This window comes from Dama dama, chromosome 18 (assembly GCF_033118175.1).
Source record: "Dama dama isolate Ldn47 chromosome 18, ASM3311817v1, whole genome shotgun sequence".
NCBI classification, from domain to species: domain Eukaryota; kingdom Metazoa; phylum Chordata; class Mammalia; order Artiodactyla; family Cervidae; genus Dama; species Dama dama.
Genome location: NC_083698.1, coordinates 14,628,878 through 14,648,594, shown reverse-complemented (window position 1 = coordinate 14,648,594; position 19,717 = coordinate 14,628,878). Strand labels below are relative to the sequence as shown.

The window sequence follows — 19,717 nt, the reverse complement described above, 5'->3', positions numbered from 1 at the left end:
TCAATAGCTTTTGATTATCTGCCAAACATTGTGAATTTTACCTTTTTAGGTGCTAGATTTTTTTTGTATTCCTATAAATATTTTTGAGCTTCTTTTCTTAGATGCTTCTACATTACTTGAAAACAGTTGGCACATTCTGATCTTGCTTTTAAGATTTATTAGGTAGGACAGAAGCAGTATCTAGTCTGGGGCTAATTGTCCCCCACTACGAAGGCAATACTCTTTTAAAAAGTCATCTATGCCCGCAGCACTGTGAAGTTTTTTCTTGCCACTGGGAGCAGGCAACCTATCTTTCCTGCTATCAGTTCTCTGATGCTTTCAAGTGGTTGTTTTCATGGCCTGGGGTGATTTCTTCACTCTGTGCTAACAGTATTCACCTAAATACTCAAGGGGGATGCGCCTTAGATCTTCATGTTCTCTTCATGTCAGTCCCTCCTCTCTGGTAATCTATTTTGTGAATTTCAGATATCTTGGCTTGCCTTTGTCTCCTTAAATTAGAGAGACTTCTGGACTTGCTCTGGATTCTCTCTCCCTGAACAATGGCCTGGAAACTTTATCTGGACAGTAAACTTGGGAAACTGTAGCATGAATGTCATTGTTTCATATATTTTGTTATTGCTTTTTTAGTTGCATCAGGTGGGAAGTTAAATCTAGTTCCTATCCCTCCAAGGCTTCCCTGGTGGCTCAGATGGTAAAGTATACACCTGTAATGCAGGAGACCTGGGTTCAACCCCTGAGCTGGAAAGATTCCCTGGAGAAGAGAATGGCAACCCACACCAGTACTTTTACCTGGAGAATCCATGGACAGAGGAGCCTGGCAGGCTACCGTCCATGGGGTCACAAACAGTTGGACATGACTGAGCAACTCACACACACACACACATTCTTACATTTACATGAGAACCTTAAGTTGGAATGTTTTTCTTAGGTAGACTGGTCTATAATTTAGTTTTCTTATCTTGTATGGTTTTTTAAATCAAAGTTTTATTAGCCTCATAAAATAAATTGGATAGAGTTCCCTCTTTTTCTGTTTTAGAAACAATAGAGGGGATATCTGTCCTTCAGACGTTTAAAAATATGGTAAGGTTTGACTGGAAAGTCAACTAAGCCTGTGATCCTGGAGGGAGAGGAAGTTCCAGACTTGCAATTACTTACTGAAATTATTTAATTGCATTGATTTATTTAGCTTGTCCATTCCTTCTTATGCCATTTATGTAATTTATATTTTTCTTAAAGACTATCCATGTATTAATGTTTCCAATATATTTGTTTGAGATTATCACAGAAATTTTCTATAATTAAAAAATTTTACTATGTATATAGATTCACCTTTCATTCCTAATACTGTTTTTTTTATGCCTTTTCTTTTACAAATATTTATCATTACAGTTAGATGTTTATTTATTTTCTTAGTATTTTTAAGTTTTTACCTTTTAATTTTGTTACTCTTCTTGCTTTTTGCTAGTAAGTTTATGATTTTCTGTCATTTTTATTTATTTATTTTTTTGGTCATTTTTATTATATCCTACTATTTACTTTTTTTGGGAAGAGGATTGGCTCAGAGGTTAAAGCGTCTGCCTGCAATGCAGGAGACCTGGGTTCAATCTCTGGGTTGAGAAGATCCCCTGGAGAAGGAAATGGCCACCCACTCCAGTATTCTTGCCTGGAGAATCCCATGGACAGAGGAGCCTAGTGGGCTACAGTCCATGGGGTTGCAAAGAGCTGGACACGACTGAGCGACTTAACTTTCACTTTCACTATTTACTTTTGGAGAAGGAAATGGCCACCTACTCCAGTATTCTTGCCTGGAGAATCCCATGGACAGAGGAGCCTGGTGGGCTACAGTCCGTGGGGTCGCAAAGCGTTGGAGATGACTGAGCGACTTAACTTTCACTTTCACTATTTACTTTTGGAGAAGGAAATGGCCACTCCAGTATTCTTGCCTGGAGAATCCCATGGACAGAGGAGCCTGGTGGGCTACAGTCCATGGGGTCGCAAAGCGTTGGAGATGACTGAGCGACTACTACTACTACCACCACTGTTTACTTTTAGGTTCACTGTGCTTTGTTCACTAGTTTTTAAAGTTGAGTTTAGTTGAAATGATTTTCCATCATTTGCAATATTTTTTGCTCTTAATAAATGCAGTAAGGACACATTTCCCTGGAGAAGCAAATGGCAACCCACTCCAGTGCTCTTGCCTGGAGAATCCCATGGACAGAGGAGCCTGGTGGGCTAAAGTCCATGGGGCTGCAAAAGAGTCAGACATGACTAAACAACAACAAAGGACAGCGATATACTGTTTGATAGTAGCATGTGTTTTCTCTGAACATTTTAAAGGACTTAAATTATAAATTGACTTGAAGGTGGGTATAATAATTGAATTTTACAGTTGGAAGCAATGTTTGGGTCTCAATTATTTCATCTCATTTTTATATTCATTTTTTTTAGGGCTGCTGTCACAAATTAGCACAAACTGTGTGGCTTAACATAACAGAAATTATTTTCTCACAGTTCTAGAGGCTGAAAGTAAAAAATCAAGGTGTCTGCAGGGCCACACTTCCTCCAAAACCTATCAGGGACAATTTTCCTCTGCCTCTTAGCTTCTGGTGGTGGCCAATCTCTGGCATTCCTTGGTTTGTAGCTACATTACTCTTGGCTCTCTTGTCACATGGGGTTCTCCCTACATGTCTGTCTTGGCATTATACTTTCCTCTTATAAGGACACTAGTCACACTGGATTAGGACCCACAATAATGACCTCATCTCAACTGTGTTACCAAACAAGGTCCATTCACTGGTGCCAGGGTTTAGGACTTCAACATATCATTTGGGGGAGGGAGCTGGTCACAGTTCAACCCATAATAAACAACATAATCCAAAACTGAGATCTGGAGACGTTAAGTAACTCACCCAAGGTCAAGTAGCTTAATAACTGTTAATTCCTATTCAGATTTCCCTGCTCCTAGGCTTTTCTCAGATATTATAATAAGATGCATCCCACTGCAAGTACCTTAAAGTGAGGTTCCATGATAAATGTGAGCTTCTGGGAAATAAAAATCTCTCCTCATCCACCAGGGGGAGCCAGGCTCAACAGGGCTCCCAGGACAGCCAGGAGTGCCAGGAGAAGATGGAGCTGCAGGGAAGAAGGTAACACTGTTTTCCATATTATTGGAATAAAACTATCAAACCACATATATCTTGGTCCTGCAAGAGCTCAAATGAAACCATTCAAGACGAACTTAGTCTCTTTAAGAAAATAAAATCCCACAAGTCTAAATATCCTTTTTCACTTAGTTCAGATAAAAGAGCACCAATTCAAAGCCTGAGTAGGTATCTTACGACCTCTGCCTTTTCTCTGGCATTTTGGCCATGGTGTTCCAGTGACCTACTCCCTTGGGGATTCCTAGAAAGCACTTTTATTTAAACTCTGAGAAAAAGGCTTTTTTCCTCTCCTCCAAAAAGGAAAGTCTGTAATTGTATTCAGGAAGTAAGGCCATTATAAAGATTTCCTGAAATATTTTGAGTTGACATTTGAAATACTCATTTTTCAATATAAGTAGTGAAAAACAGCAGATGGTAAGGCTGAAGGTCTTTCTTGTTTTTTCAAAAAACAAACCACTGAATGTGAATGAAGAGCCAAAAGAAAGTGAGCTTATTGCTTTGGCAACTGGCTGGGAAATTGGACTTTTTCATGATATTTCAGCTGCTCTGAGCTAAACTGAAGCTTGATATTAATTTATCCATGTTGGTAAACTTCCAAATTAATTTTGAGACTAGAGTGAAGGTCTTTTCTGTACTGGAGGATCCAAGCAGAGACTGTTGGCTGTAAGAAGAGACAAGGCGGGTGTATCCATATTGGCTATGGAGGATCAGCTAAGACATTGGTATCATTTTCTCTAGGGAGAAGCAGGACTTCCGGGTGCAAGAGGCCCTGAAGGACCACCTGGGAAAGGACAGCCTGGCCTCAAGGTATGGAACCCACAGTGGGAGGGGATGGGAAGCAGACTGCCTGAGTTCTGGTCTTGATGATAAGAAGCCAACTTAGGAGAAATTTGATGTTATTTTTGCTATGTCAAAGATGTTTACTTCTGGCTTAAAATTATGGACACTAGCTTTTGAGCTTTTGTAGACAGCAAGTATGTATTATTTATTTCCATTTTCCTAACATCTGTCACAAAACCAAGCTTATAGGAAGATTTCAACACATGTTTTCTTAATAAACAGCCAAGTTGACATTTAAAAAACAAACACACAGTAAGGGAAAAGAACTTGAGATACATCCTTGAGACATCAAAGTCCATAATGTTTTTTCAAATATTTATAAAATCTCATAGAGTAGTAAGAAATATAACCTTATGAAGTGGCACTTTCACAACATGGCATAGATTTATTTAACACATTTTAGAAATGCTTGTTAAATAATATCTTTATATGTCAAGATGAAAATACCCAAATTCATCAATAAGACCATAACATACAACCTCCAAGGTGTCAGATATTACTACAGTTCTTAGGTGCAGTCATCAATGCCCATATAAATATCCTGAAGAATTATATATGAATAAAGTAAAAATAAAATCCATATATCTACTGGTGTTCTATTTTTAATTCTATTAAAATAGTAATTGATAGCTTAGATGTCTATGTATTATGAAAAATATTGGCTAAAATTGAGTCATTAGCCTTAAACATGAGAATTTGAAATATAAATGTATTTGCAGCATTTCAAACATTTAAAATTTAAAACTGACTAACCAGACTATGAGATCTGTTTTTTTGGGGGGAGGGGGCAGAGTGGGCAGCAGGGAGTGGAAACATGCATAGAGAATTCCTTTTTAACATCATGCAAAAAATACTTTTAGAAATGATTGCCTATTAACATTCAGGAGAACTAATGTTTCCTTGAATATACTTTTGGAAAACAGACCCTTTGAGCTAATAATTGAAGCTGTGGGGATGAAAGACAACTCTGAGAAAGAGAGCTAAGGTTGGAGCCCTGCATTTTATAGCAGCTGGAAAGAGAGCATTCCGTACAGCATGAAGACAGGCTGAATAACAGAGTACCATGTTAGGGGAACCAAGGAGAAAGGGCTTCAAAAAGAAAGCAATGGGTGGTGTCAAATACACCAGCAGAGCAAGGAAGATATGCGCTAACTGGATGTCTGGTGTTGAGGTGATATGGGGCTTGTAGAAGGCTATATGTTGGAGAGGAGTGGTAGGTAGGAATATGTTACATATTGAAGTAGGCAGTGTGCAGTGCTGGCACTTTATTACATTTAGGTGGATCTGGATTTCCCTGATGGCTCAGATGGTCAAGAATCCGCCTGCAATGTGGGAGACCTGGGTTTGATCCCTGGAGGGCATGGCAACCCACTCCAGGATTCTGGCCTGGAGAATCTGCATACAGGCTGCAGTCCATGGGGTCGCAAAGAGTCAGACATGACTGAGTGACTAAACACACACACACACACTGCTGTTGGTTTCTGGGATCATTTAGGTCAATAAGTTAAATACGGTAGTGAAGGGGAGAACATAAATAGTTGGGGTAGATTTCGATGCTATTGGCAGATGATAATGACATGATAAGTGATACTTGGATATTCAACAGTTTTTTAAATTATCTGCCATCACGGCTCTCCATCAGTGTGGGTACTAGGGAGCTGTCTGCATGTTTGTGGATTCTGTAGGTCGCTCTTCTTAGTGGAGTGTCTGCATTGCTGATGCCCTCGGTATAGGCCAGAGGTTCTCAGGGCGCAGCCCCTGGAACAGCAGTGTCAGCGTCACCTGGGAATGTGTCAGAAATGTAAATTATTGGGCTCCACTACAGACCTAGTAAATAAGAAACTCTGGATGGGGGGCCCAGAAATCTCCAGGTGATTCTTATGCATGTTCAGGTTTGAAAATGGTGGTATAGTCATTTATGTCATAAATATTGGACAGCCTCACGGTAAAGAATCTGCTGGCAATGCAGGAGACCCAAGTTCAATTCCTGGGTCCAGAAGATCCCCTGGAGATGGGAATAGCTACTCACTCCAGTATTCTTGCCTGAAAAATCCCTTGGATAGAGGAACCTGGTGGGCTACAGCCCACGGGGTCACAAAGAGTTGGACACAATTGAGTGACTAACGCTTTCAGCTACACACCCCAAGGAATTCTTTTGTTGGGCTGTGCACATGCTTAGCTATGGTGCCTTGCAGTTGAGCCCTAGGGTAAGGATAGTTCTGGGATGCTCTGAGGCTTCTGGTTGAAGGTAATAAAATTCTTTGGCAGGGAGCACTGGTGTACACAATCCTGCTGGGTAACACGAGGCAATTTGTAGCTCTGCGCCAGGTTAATGCTCACTCATCTTTCTACCAATTGAATTATTGGCCTCCTTGGGCAGAAAGAATTAAACTCCATGGAGGAAGAACCAGGGCTAATTTTTTAAATGTCTCATTTTATGTTTCAAAACTGAAATAGCACAGACTCTGAAAAACAGCATGGAAAAGCATAGATGGCTTTCTTCTTTGAAACTGTGACTGTCTCAGAACCACTACTTAAATAGACCAAGAGGGCGAAAGAACTGTAAAGTCAAATCAAAGTCTCCAAGGAAAGATACTGAACATAGAGTTTAGGAAGTGTTAAATCATACTGAGTAAATGGTGCAGTCTGGACAATTTTGAAGTCACGTAATCTGCACAAGAACATTGACAGATCCTGTGCAACTGAGCTAGGCTTGGGGAACATGACTTTGAAGTTGGTATGCACTGAGAGTCTGGCCATGATGTAGTTGCTATAAGAAGGAGGTGGATATATTATAAAACAACTGTATTTTTATAATTCCTTTTTGTCAGGGAGATGAAGGAAAGAAAGGGAGCAAAGGAAATCAAGGACAGAGGGGGTCTCAGGGGCCCGGAGGGCCAAAGGTATGTATCTTAAATTCTCATTTATGCTTTGGGGAGATCATTCGTGTGTCCGGTTTTAATGGAATCTTAGATCTCTACTGTTTCCTTCTTAAGAAATACAAAACCAGAGCCTCCAAAATGATAAAGGCCTTAGAAAACATACTATTCCAGACCATTACAAAATGGGATAAAGAGATTGTATAAAACATGTAATTTTCATTGGAATATTGATGCTGCTAGGAGAGAATTTCTGTGTCAGCGCTCTTTATTAAAACCAAATATTCCATAGTTGGGATACGTTAAGACCATAGGCGATACCAATTCTCTATCATCTCTCTTTGCTGAACAAGGACAAAAATGTCCCCAACTGAGAGGTGATGTGGTAAGGAAGTAGGGTGGGGCTTCAGAAGGCATGAGATGGGGATTCTCATCCTGCTGCACCCCAGAACTTCTGGAGGTCAGTCACTTTAATCGTGGAAATAATCATGGTAATAGTGTCTATTTCATAGGGTTGTTGTGATGACTTTAAGGAGTGAATAAAGCACTTCTTATGGTTCTAGGTACATTGTCAGTGTTCATCGCATGGAGTTACTCAGAGAGGAAAAAATCAGTACAGTGAAATGGAAAGTAGGGCGTATATGTCCTGATAAACTGCCTGAGACAGGGTGCTGAGGAAAAAGTAAGGAAAACGTGAAGCAAGCAAATAGGCACGTGTCCTGACTTAGCAGGAGAGAATACTGAGGTCATCTGGATGCGTCAGGAAACAAAAATTGCATACCTGAGAGGGTTCAGGGCCCCAGGAAGATGCTAACTGTAAGAAGGAAACAAGAAGCATGTTTAAGGGCCAGAGGATTAAAGAACAACTTTAAAACAAACTGGCTACCAGTAAGATACGAGCAGACACAAAGCAAAGCATCCCCCATCTGCCAGTGATTCTTAAACTTCCATGTCAGCGTTATTGCCTGGGAGCTTGTCACAAAGTCATATTTCATGGTGCCATGACAAGAAATCTGGATTTAGTATGTAGGTGGGACCCAGGAATCTGCATTTCCTAAATAAGTACCTCCTGCTGCAGGACGTTCAAGGAGCACATGATGAGAAAAGCCATTATATAGGAAATGTGTTGTATTAACAACAGTGATTACTCTTCATGTCTTAATTACTCTTCATGTCAACATGAATATTTTCTTGCATTTTGAAATAAAGCTTTTCCTGATAAAGAATTACCATATTGTAAAACATACTCACACTTTAATTAGGGTCTTTAAAAGAATTTGTGTACTTTCTATGTATACAATTTTATATTTAAAAGTAATTGGCTTCTTTAGACATATAGATGACCAGTCGGCACTTGAAAAGATGCTCAGCATTACTAATTATCACAGAAATGCAAATCAAAACTATACTGAGGTACCACATCACACCAGTCAGAATGGTCGTCATTAAAAAGTCTACAAAATAACAAATGCTGGGGAGGGTGAAGAAAAGGGAACCCTCCTACACTCTCAGTGGGAATGGAAGTTGCTGCAGTCACTATGGAAAACAGGGTAGAATTTCCTCAGAAAACTAAAAACAGAACTATCATATGATCCAGCAATCCCATTTCTGGGCATATACCTGAACAAAACTGTGATTCAAAAAGATACATGCACCCCTATGTTCATAGCACCACTATTCACAATAGACCAAATATGGAAATAATCTAAATGTCCATCAGCAGACTGATGGAAGAAGAAGATGTGGTATAAATATACAATGGAATACTACTCAGCCATAAAAAAGAATGAAATAATGCCATTCGCAGCAACATGGATAGATCTAGAGATTATCATCCTAAGTGAAGTAAGTCACGAAGATCAATACCATACATCACTGATATGCTAAATCTAAACTATGGCACAAATGAACCTGTCTATAAAACAGAAACAGACTCACAGACATAGAGGACAGGCATGGTTGTTAAGGGGGAGAGGAGTGGAGAGGGATAGATTGAGAGTTTGGGATGAGCAGATGAAAACTATTACATGTAGAGTGGATGAACAACAAGGTCCTACTGTATAGTTCAGGGAACTATTAATATATCCAATATCCTGTGATAAACCATAATGGAAAAGAATATAAGAAAAGAACCTCTATATGGTGATAAGTGAGTCACTTCGCGGTACAGCAGAGATCAGCACAATACTGTAAATCAATTATACTTCAATAAAACATTAAACAAATTTAAAAATAATTGGCTTCTTTTTATTAAAAAAAAAGTAGAATAAATTAAATCTAGATGCATAATTTACCTTAACCTGGTTTTAGTGATAATTTTAACAGGTTAATGTCTTATCCCATTGCTCCAGGACTGAATAGGGTGGTTATCTGTTGCCAGAATCCTGGCCATGTCCTGTACCACTGACATACGGGTTTGGATTGAGGACTGGCACATACACGGCTTGGCATCATCTGGCCCCAGCAGGCCAGTGTGTTCAGCCCATTGGTCATATGGGTGATCAGAACAGTGGGGGTGGGGGGCGGTCCTAAGATCGTGGAGGAATAGGATGGGGAGACCACTTTCTCCCCCACAAATTCATCGAAAGAACATTTGAACACTGAGCAAATTCCACAAAACAACTGAATGCTGGCAGAGGACATCAGGCATCCAGAAAGGCAGCCCATTGTCTTCGAAAGGAGGTAGGAAAAAACATAAAAGATAAAAAGAGAGACAAAAGAGGTAGGGATGGAGATCCGTCCTGGGAAGGGAGTCTTAAAAAAGAGAGGTTTCCAAACACCAGGAAACACTCTCACCGGCGAATCTGTGGTGAGCCTTGGAATCTCAGAGGGCAACATAACCAGGAGGAAAAATAAATAAATAATTAAAACCCACAGATGACGTGCCTAAAGGCAACTCCCAGCAGAGAAGCAGCGCAGACGCTCGCATCTGCCACTAGAAAGCGGGGACTGGACAGGGAGGCACGGGCTGCATTGCTTAGGGTAAGGACCAAGGACCGGGCCTCAATGGCCCGAGGGCAATCTGAGGGAACTAACTAGAGATAGCAACCCAGACTGTGGGATAGCTATCCCGCAAAAAGCCCTAACCTAAGACACTGCCAGGCCCGCTCACAGAGCAAAGGACTGAGCAGAGCTAGCCGGCTGCGGACCGGCCCATCCCCCGCCAGACACAGGCAGGCCAGGGCAGCCAGAGCCCGAAGCGGGCAATCACGTACCTAGAGAGGCGTCATTTACCAAACTGCAAGCAGGCTTCCTTGCTAACCAAGACTTCTTGGGATTCTGGATGGTTGACATCCGCCGGGAGGGTCGCAGCCAGAGATTAGCTCCCCAGAAGAGACACACGGCACACCTGAGAAGGCGCACTCCTTGTATACCCAGAAAACTGAGCAGCTAGGATGGGGGAAGGGATAAGTCGCAGCGACCACGCTGGCCAAACACCTGGCCACCTGAGCTGCTCGGACCTGGGAAGGGTACAAAACGCAGGCCCATTCAAGTCTGCGCCTTTGTGGAGTACCCGAGAACCTGAACCTGAGTGGCTTAGACCTGGGAAGTGCATGCAACCCAGGGCCGGCCTCAGACAGTTCCCGGCAGAGCAACCTGGAGCCTGAGCAGTGTAGACGGGGAAAGCACACACGTGGTGAATGGGGGCAAACCTAGTGTGGCCCAGACACTGCGAGCGCTCCCCACGCACGCCGGTGACATATGTTTGCAGTGCTCCTCCCTCCCCACCGCACGACTGAACACGCGAGCCTAAAAAAGTGACCACCACCGCCCCCTTGTGTCAGGGTGGAAATTAGACACTGAAGAGACCAGCAAACAGAAGAAGCCAAAATAAACAGTGGGAACCGCTTTGGAAGTGACAGGTGCAACAGATTAAAACCTCGCAGTTAGCACCGACTACATAGGAAGGGGAAGTGTAAGCTGGATCAAGACACTATCTGAAAATGAACTGACCCCACACTGTCTGCAACAACACCAGAGAAAGTCCTAGATATATATTTACTATTATCGTTTTTTAAATTAAAATTAAAAAAAATTTAAGTCCTCTATTACTCCTTTAATTTTCATTTTTATAACCTACTATTACTTTGCAAAAAAAAAAAGACCCAATTTTCAAAGCAAACTTCATATATATATATATTTCATAAATTTTGTGACTTTGTTTTTTCCTTTAATATTGTATGTCTGAGAATCTAACCTCTACTCTAGATGTTTAATCTTTGCTTTTTGGTATTTGTTATCAATTTTGTACCTTTAAGAACCCAATCTTCAGTACCCATTTTTACTTGGGAGCGAGATTACTGGCTGGATTGCTCTCTCCCCCTTTGTACTCTCCTTTTTCTCCACCAGGTCGCCTCTATCACCTCTCTCCCCCTTCTCTTCTCTACCCAACTCTATGAATCTCTTTGTGTGTTCCAGGCTGTGGAGAACACTTAGGGACCTGATTACTGGCTGGATCTCTCTCTCTCCTTTTGATTCCCCCTTTTCTCCTCCTGGCCGCCTCTGTCTCCTTCCTCCCTCTTCTCTTCTCTGTGTAACCCCATGAACATCTCTGAGGGGTGCAGACTTTGGAGAGCACATAGGGAAGTGATTGCTGGCTAGCTTGCTCTCTCCCCTTTTGATTTCCCCTCGTCTCCTGGTCACCTCTATCTCCCTCCTCCCTCTTCTCTTCTCCATGTAACTCTGTGTACCTCCCCGGGTGTCCCTCACTATGGAGAAACTTTTCACCTTTAACCTAGATGTTTTATCATCGGTGCTGTATAGATGGAGAAGGCTTGAGGCTACTGTAAGAATAAGACTGAAAACCAGAGGCAGGAGGCTTAAGTCCAAATCCTGAGAACACCAGAGAACTCCAGACTCCAGGGAACATTAATCAATAGAAGCTCATCAAATGCCTCCATACCTACACTGAAACCAAGTACCACCCAAGGGCCAACAAGTTCCAGAGCAAGACATACCACGCAAATTCTCCAGCAACACAGGAACATAGCCCTGAGTTTCAATATACAGGCTGCCCAAAGTCACACCAAACCCACTGACATCTCAAAACTCATTACTGGACACTTCAGTGCACTCCAGAGAGAAGAAATCCAGCTCCACCCACCAGAACACCAGGTTTCCCTAACCAGGAAACCTTGACAAGCCACATGTCCAATGCCACCCACAGCAAGGAACCTCCACAATAAAGAGGAACCACAAACTGCCAGAATACAGAAAGGCCACCCCAAACATAGCAATATAAACAAAATGAAAAGGCAGAGAAATACTCAGGAGGTAAAGGAACAGGATAAATGCCCACCAAGCCAAACAAAAGAGGAGGAGACAAGGAATCTACCTGATAAAGAATTCCAAATAATGACAGTGAAAATGATCCAAAATCTTGAAAGCAAAATGGAGTTACAGATAAATAGCCTGGAGACAAGGATCAAGAAGATGCAAGAAATGTTTAACAAGGACCTAGAAGAAATAAAAGAGAGTCAATATATAATGAATAATGCAAAAAATGAGATCAAAAACACTCTGGAGGGAACCAACAGTAGAATAATGGAGACAAGAAGATAGGATTAGTGAGGTAGAAGATAGAATGGTAGAAATAAATAAAACAGAGAGGAAAAATGAAAAAAGAATTAAAAGAAATGAGGACAACCTCAGAGACCTCTGCAACAATGTTAAATGCCCCAACATTCGAATCATAGGAGTCCCAGAAGAAGAAGACAAAAAGAAAGGCCATGAGAAAATACTTGAGGAGATAATAGTTGAAAACTTCCCTAAAATGGGGAAGGAAATAGTCACCCAAGTTCAAGAAACCCCGAGAGTCCCAAACAGGATAAACCCAAGGTGAAACACCCCAAGACACATATTAATCAAGTTAACAAAGATCAAACATAAAGATCAAATATTAAAAGCAGCAAGGGAAAAACAACAAATAACACACAAGGGGATTCCTATAAGGATAACAGCTGATCTATCAATAGAAACACTTCAGGCCCTAAGGGAATGGCAAGACATACTTAAAGTGATGAAAGAAAATAACCTACAGCCCGGATTACTGTACCCAGCAAGGATCTCATTCAAATACAAAGGAGAAATTAAAAGCTTTACAGACAAGCAAGAGCTGAGAGAATTCAGCACCACCAAACCAGCTCTCCAACAAATGCTAAAGGATCTTCTCTAGACAGGAAACACAGAAAGGGTATATAAACTTGAACCCAAAGCAACAAAGTAAATGGCAACGGGATCATACTTATCAATAATTACCTTAAATGTAAATGGGTTGAATGCCTCAACCAAAAGACAAAGACTGGCTGAATGGATACAAAAACAAGACCCCTATATATGTTGTCTACAAGAGATCCACCTAGAAACAGGGGACACATACAGACTGAAGTGAAGGACTGGAAAAAGATATTTCACACAAACAGAGACCAAAAGAAAGCAGGAGTAGCAGTATTTATATCAGATAAAATAGACTTTAAAACAGAGGCCATGAAAAGAGCCAAAGAAGGACACTACATAATGATCAAAGGATCAATCCAAGAAGAAGATATAACAATTATAAATATATATGCACCCAACATAGGAGCACTGCAATATGTAAGACAAATGCTAACAAGTATGAAAGGGGAAATTAATAAGAACACAATAATAGTGGGAGACTTTAATATCCCACTCACACCTATGGATAGATCAACTAAACAGAAAATTAACAAGGAAACACAAACTTTAGATGATACAATAGACCAGCTAGACCTAATTGATATCTATAGGACATTTCACCCCAAAACAATGAATCTCACCTTTTTCTCAAGTGCACATGGAACCTTCTCCAGGATAGGTCACATCCTGGGCCATAAATCTAGGTTTGGTAAATTAAAAAAACTGAAATCATTCCAAGCATCATTTCTGACTACAATGCAGTAAGATTAGATGTCAATTACAGGAGAAAAACTATTAAAAATTCCACATAGGGAGGCTGAACCACACGCTGCTAAATAACCAACAAATCACAGAAGAAATAAAAAATAAATCCAAATATGCATAGAAATGAATGAAAATGAAAACACAACAACTCAAAACCTATTGGACCCTGTAAAAGCAGTGCTAAGGGGAAGGTTCATAGCAATACAGGCTTACCTTAAGAAACAAGAAAAAAGTCAAATAGATAACCTAACTCTACACCTAAAGCAACTAGAAAAGGAAGAAATAAAGAACCCCAGGGTTAGTATAAGGAAAGAAATCTTAAAAAAAATTAGGGCAGAAATAAATGCAAAAGAAACAAAAGAGGCCATAGAAAAAATCAACAAAGCCAAAAGCTGATACTTTGAGAAGCTAAATAAAATTGTCAAACCATTAGCCAGACTCACCAAGAAACAAAGGGAGAAAAATCAAATCAACAAAATTAGACATGAAAATGGAGAGATCACAACAGACAACACAGAAATACAAAGGATCATAAGAGACTACTATCAGCAACTATATGCCAATAAAATGGACAACTTAGAAGAAATGGACAAATTCTTAGAAAAGTATAACTTTCCAAAACTGAACCAGGAAGAAATGGAAAATCTTAACAGACCTATCACAAGCATGGAAATTGAAACTGTAATCAGAAATCTTCCAGCAAACAAAAGCCCAGGACCAGACAGCTTCACAGCTGAATTCTACCAAAAAATTAGAGAAGAGCTAACACCTATCCTCTCAAACTCTTCCAGAAAATTGCAGAGGAAGGTAAACTTCCAAACTCATTCTATGAGGCCGCCATCACCCTAACACTAAAACCTGAAAAAGATGCCACAAAAAAAGAAAACTACAGGCCAATATCACTGATGAACATAGATGCAAAAATCCTTAACAAAATTCTAGCAAACAGAATCCAACAACATATTAAAAAGATCATTCATCATGACCAAGTGGCCTTTATCCCAGGGATGCAAGGATTCTTCAATATCTGCAAATCAATCAATGTAATACACCACATTAACAAATTGAAAGATAAAAACCATATGATTATCTCAATAGATGCAGAGAAAGCCTGTGACAAAATTCAACACCCATTTATGATAAAAACCCTCCAGAAAGCAGGAATAGAAGGAACATACCTCAACATACAAGCCATATATGACAAACCCACAGCAAACGTTATCCTCAATGGTGAAAAATTGAAAGCATTTCCCTTAAAGTCAGGAACAAGACAAAGGTACCCACTCTCACCACTACTATTCAACATAGTTTTGGAAGTGTTGGCCACAGCAATCAGAGCAGAAAAAGAAATAAAAGGAATCCAGATAGGAAAAGAAGTGAAACTCTCAATGTTTGCAGATGACATGATCCTCTACATAGAAAACCCTAAAGACTCCACCAGAAAATTACTAGAGCTAATTAATGAATACAGTAAAGTTGCAGGATATGAAATCAACACACAGAAATCCCCTGCATTCTTATACACTAACAATGAGAAAACAAAGAGAAATTAAGGAAACAATTCCATTCACCATTGCAACAAAAAGAATAAAATACTTAGGAATATATCTACCTAAAGAAACAAAAGACCTATACATAGAAAACTATAAAACACTGATGAAAGAAATAAAAAAGGACACAAATAGATGGAGAAATATATTATGTTCATGGATCGGAAGATTCAATATAGTGAAAATGAGTATACTACGCAAAGCAATCTATAGATTCAATGCACTCCCTATCAAGCTACCAATGGTATTTTTCACAGAACTAGAACAAATAATTTCACAATTTGTATGGAAATACAAAAAACCTCAAATAGCCAAAGCAATCTTGAAAAAGAAGAATGGAAATGGAGGAATCAACCTGACTGACTTCAGGCTCTCCTACAAAGCCACAGTCATCAAGACAGTATGGTACTGGCACAAAGACAGAAATATAGATCAATGGAACAAAATAGAAAGCCACGCACCTATGGACACCTTATCTTCGACAAAGGAGGCAAGAATATACAATGGAGAAAAGACAATCTTTTTAACAAGTGGTGCTGGGAAAACTGGTCAACGACTTGTAAAAAAATGAAACTAGAACACTTTCTAACACCATACACAAAAATAAACTTGAAGTGGATTAAAGATCTAAGCATAAGGCCAGAAACTATAAAACTCCTAGAGGAAAACATAGGTAAAACACTCTCCAACATAAATCACAGCAGGATCCTCTATGACCCACCTCCCAGAATATTGGAAATAAAAGCAAAAATAAACAAATGGGACCTAATTAAAAGTAAAAGCTTTTGCACAACAAAGGAAACTATAAGCAAGATGAAAAGACAGCCTTCAGAATAGGAGAAAATAATAGCAAATGAAGCAACTGACAAAGAATTAATCTCAAAAATATACAAGCAACTCCTGTAGCTCAATTCCAGAAAAATAAGTGACCCAACGAAAAAATGGGCCAAAGAACTAAACAGACATTTCTCCACAAAGACATACAGATGGCTAACAAACACATGAAAAGATGCTCAACATCACTCATTATTAGAGAAATGCAAATCAAAACCACAATGAGGTACCATTTCATGCCAGTCAGAATGGCTACTATCCAAAAGTCTACAAGGAATAAATGCTGGAGAGGGTGTGGAGAAACGGGAACCCTCTTACACTGTTGGTGGGAATGTAAACTAGTACAGCCACTATGGAGAACAGTGTGGAGATTCCTTACAAAACTGGAAATAGAACTGCCATATGACCCAGCAATCCCACTCCTGGGCATACACACCGAGGAAACCAGATCTGAAAGAGACACATGTACCCCAATGTTCATTGCAGCACTGTTTATAATAGCCAGGACATGGAAGCAACCTAGATGTCCATCAGCAATCGAATGAATAAGAAAGCTGTGGTACATATACACAATGGAATATTACTCAGTCATTTAAAAGAATGCATTTGAATCAGTTCTAATGAGGTGGATGAAACTGGAGCCTATTATACAGTGAAGTAAGCCAGAAAGAAAAACACCAATACAGTATACTAACACATACATATGGAATTTAGAAAGATGGCAACAATAACCCTGTATGTGAGACAGCAAAAGAGACACAGATGTATAGAACAGTCTTTTGGACTCTGTGGGAGAGGGCAAGTGTGGGATGGTTTGGGAGAATGGCATTGAAACATGTATATTATCATACGTGAAATGGATGGCCAGTCCAGGTTTGATGCATGAGACAGGGTGCTCAGGGCTGGTGCACTGGGATGACCCAGAGGGATGGGGTGGGGAGGGGTGTGGGAGGGGGATTCAGGATGGGGAACACATGTACATCTGTGGTGGATTCATGTCAATGTATGACAAAACCAATACAATATTATAAAGTAATTAGCCTCAAAAAAAAAAAAAAAAAAAAAAAGCAGGAGGCCTCAGCTGTGAAGATGGACCTGGAACTATATTCAATATCCTGTGATAAACCATAATGGAAAAGAATGCGAACATTTATATATTGTATATATGAATCATATATACATGTTATACATGGTTCAGCTATACATGAATCACTTTACTGTAGTAAAAATTAACACAACATTAAAACATACCTCAATAAAATAAGTTAAAAAGATAAAGACAATTGCTTTGCACAGTGTTTCAAAGTACAGTAGTAGTACCTATATCAGAACTACCAGAGGTGCCTTATAAAAATTCATATTACATTTTTTTTTTACCACAAACTACTTCTAAAAAGGGACATGAGATACCATACAATGGAAGAATGATATACTATGGAGCATAAAATAACAAAGGAAAAAGTTGTAAACTAGAAAGAACATTATTTATCTATCAGATGTACCTTAAAACTTATACTAAAGGTATTTGCTATAACTGAACAAATATTTCCCTCTGAGCTTCCTGGCATACAAACACAAAAATGAATCACCACACATTGCATGATTTTTGTTACCTAATAAAATGATGTACAAGAGAGAAATTTCCTATTACTAAGGAATTAATTGAATTTATTTATTATAGGGAGTGAAATCTTAATTATCAGTAACTTTAGTAGTGGTTTAACAAAGATGCTCAAATATTTTCACATGGTTTGTAAAAAGGTCACAATACTTTAAAATGCTGGAAATATATTTCTATATTTTTCTTAACAGAATTCCTGTATATCATTTCCTTGTTTGAAATGTAATGAGTATTTTCCTCTGTTTTTAGGGTGATCCAGGAATTATGGGCCCTGTTGGGATGCCTGGAATATCAATTCCTGGACCACCTGGACCAAAAGTATGCATTCTTGGGAATATTTTTTTCTTTTACTTGGATTTTTTGGAAGTTGGAGTGGGGAAAAGATTCATAAAACCAGTGAAAGAATTTTAGCTTCGGAAAAACCCAAAGATATTATATAGCTCAACCCTGACATTTCATGATTAAGCAGATGGAGGGCCAGCAGCAAATTTAAGGTTAGAAACTAGGTTTTCTGCTCCTGGTCTTGACCTTATCACTCTACTTTGAACTACCTCCCTTACATGCTAGCCTTAATGCATGTAAGAATTTATTGCATTTGTTCGAATAATCTGCTAATCAGAAAGTCTGGCAGAAAAGAAATCCACTCAGATGTAAGAGCATTCCCAGACATTTTCACAGTCTAAATATTTGTGTCTAGAGAGCCACCTATTATTTCAGCTATTCTCCGAAAAGCTTAGTAGTCTTTACTGACAGTTTTTATTTGCTTAAGATTTGAAACTCTTCTCAAATATATTAGAAGGATGCACTCTCTTGGGTTCTGATTCTAAGAGATTAAGCTCTTCATAATTGGCCAATGGCTTTTTATGCTCTGAGCCATGATGGTTTCTCATAAAATCTAAAGCCTGAAACTGAAAATTGTTTGACATGTGCAGGGAGACCGAGGTGGACCTGGGATGCCTGGATTTAAAGGAGAACCTGGAATTGCTATTCGAGGACCAAAGGTATCCTTTGTTCATGTTCTTTTATTTATTGAAATAAAAAATGAAAGTAGATTTAATGCATCATAAGTTATGACTGAGATTGCTTTACTTAGAGTCTCTACACTGATGAACTGAGATATAAGAATATACTATTCCCCTTTTAAAAAATCAAGTCAGCAGATCATTTATTTTTCATAAATGTGGAGGATGATAGCTCCTCTGGTAAAATGTTTGCTGACTAAACAGCTGATTGAAAATGCTCTTTTTCTTTCTGTAATGTCTATAATATGATATTATATGGCCTCTGGCCTCCTTCATTTACATATTAATGGCCAATGCATCTCTTCTGCAAAACACTGTCCAAAGAGTTCATGTTTAGAAACTTTATTGAATTAGATTTCCCTGCTTGTTGTCCATCTTTCAGAGTTATTATAAATGAAAATGCAAATAATGACAGGAGAAGACAGTTTTAAGTAATCATCACTATTTTTTCCATGGCAACAAAGTACGATTTCCCTCCTCACATAAAATCTAGCCTTACAGAGAAATTCTACTTTCCAAATGTCAACAAGCACATCCCTGTTTATGAGAACAGGCTTTGGGGCTCCATAACCATCACTCATTAAATTAGTAGCATGTTGTTGTGTAGCTTTGAAGCTGGCTTTAGTTTATCAAATTGTCTGTTCTCAATGAAAGGGTTCAAGTACTGACACTAGTGATTTTCAAACTTCAAAAAAGAAAACTTAGAACCATCTTTGCATATAATTCAAAGCCTATTATATACTAACATAAGTTGTAGTGATCCTTCTTAAAGCAAGAGGTAGGATCCTGACCTCCACTATTCTTAATCACTTTGAGAGTTGTCCTTGCTAGAGTGCTGATCTTCTGGCAATAAGGGGACAGAAGACATTTCTGGGATATTTTCAAGCTA

The 19,717-nt window shown here is 39.3% G+C and overlaps 1 protein-coding gene across 1 annotated transcript in view; it reads left to right on the top strand.

The window, feature by feature from the left end:
• COL28A1 (collagen type XXVIII alpha 1 chain) overlaps positions 1 to 19,717 on the top strand; it is a 180,349-nt gene that overhangs the window by 71,280 nt on the left and 89,352 nt on the right. The window contains exons 18-22 of the mRNA XM_061164958.1: positions 3,075 to 3,146; positions 3,900 to 3,968; positions 6,833 to 6,904; positions 18,056 to 18,124; positions 18,739 to 18,807. Of these exons, the coding sequence (XP_061020941.1) occupies positions 3,075 to 3,146; positions 3,900 to 3,968; positions 6,833 to 6,904; positions 18,056 to 18,124; positions 18,739 to 18,807 (351 nt within the window). The remainder of the gene's footprint in view (positions 1 to 3,074; positions 3,147 to 3,899; positions 3,969 to 6,832; positions 6,905 to 18,055; positions 18,125 to 18,738; positions 18,808 to 19,717) is intronic.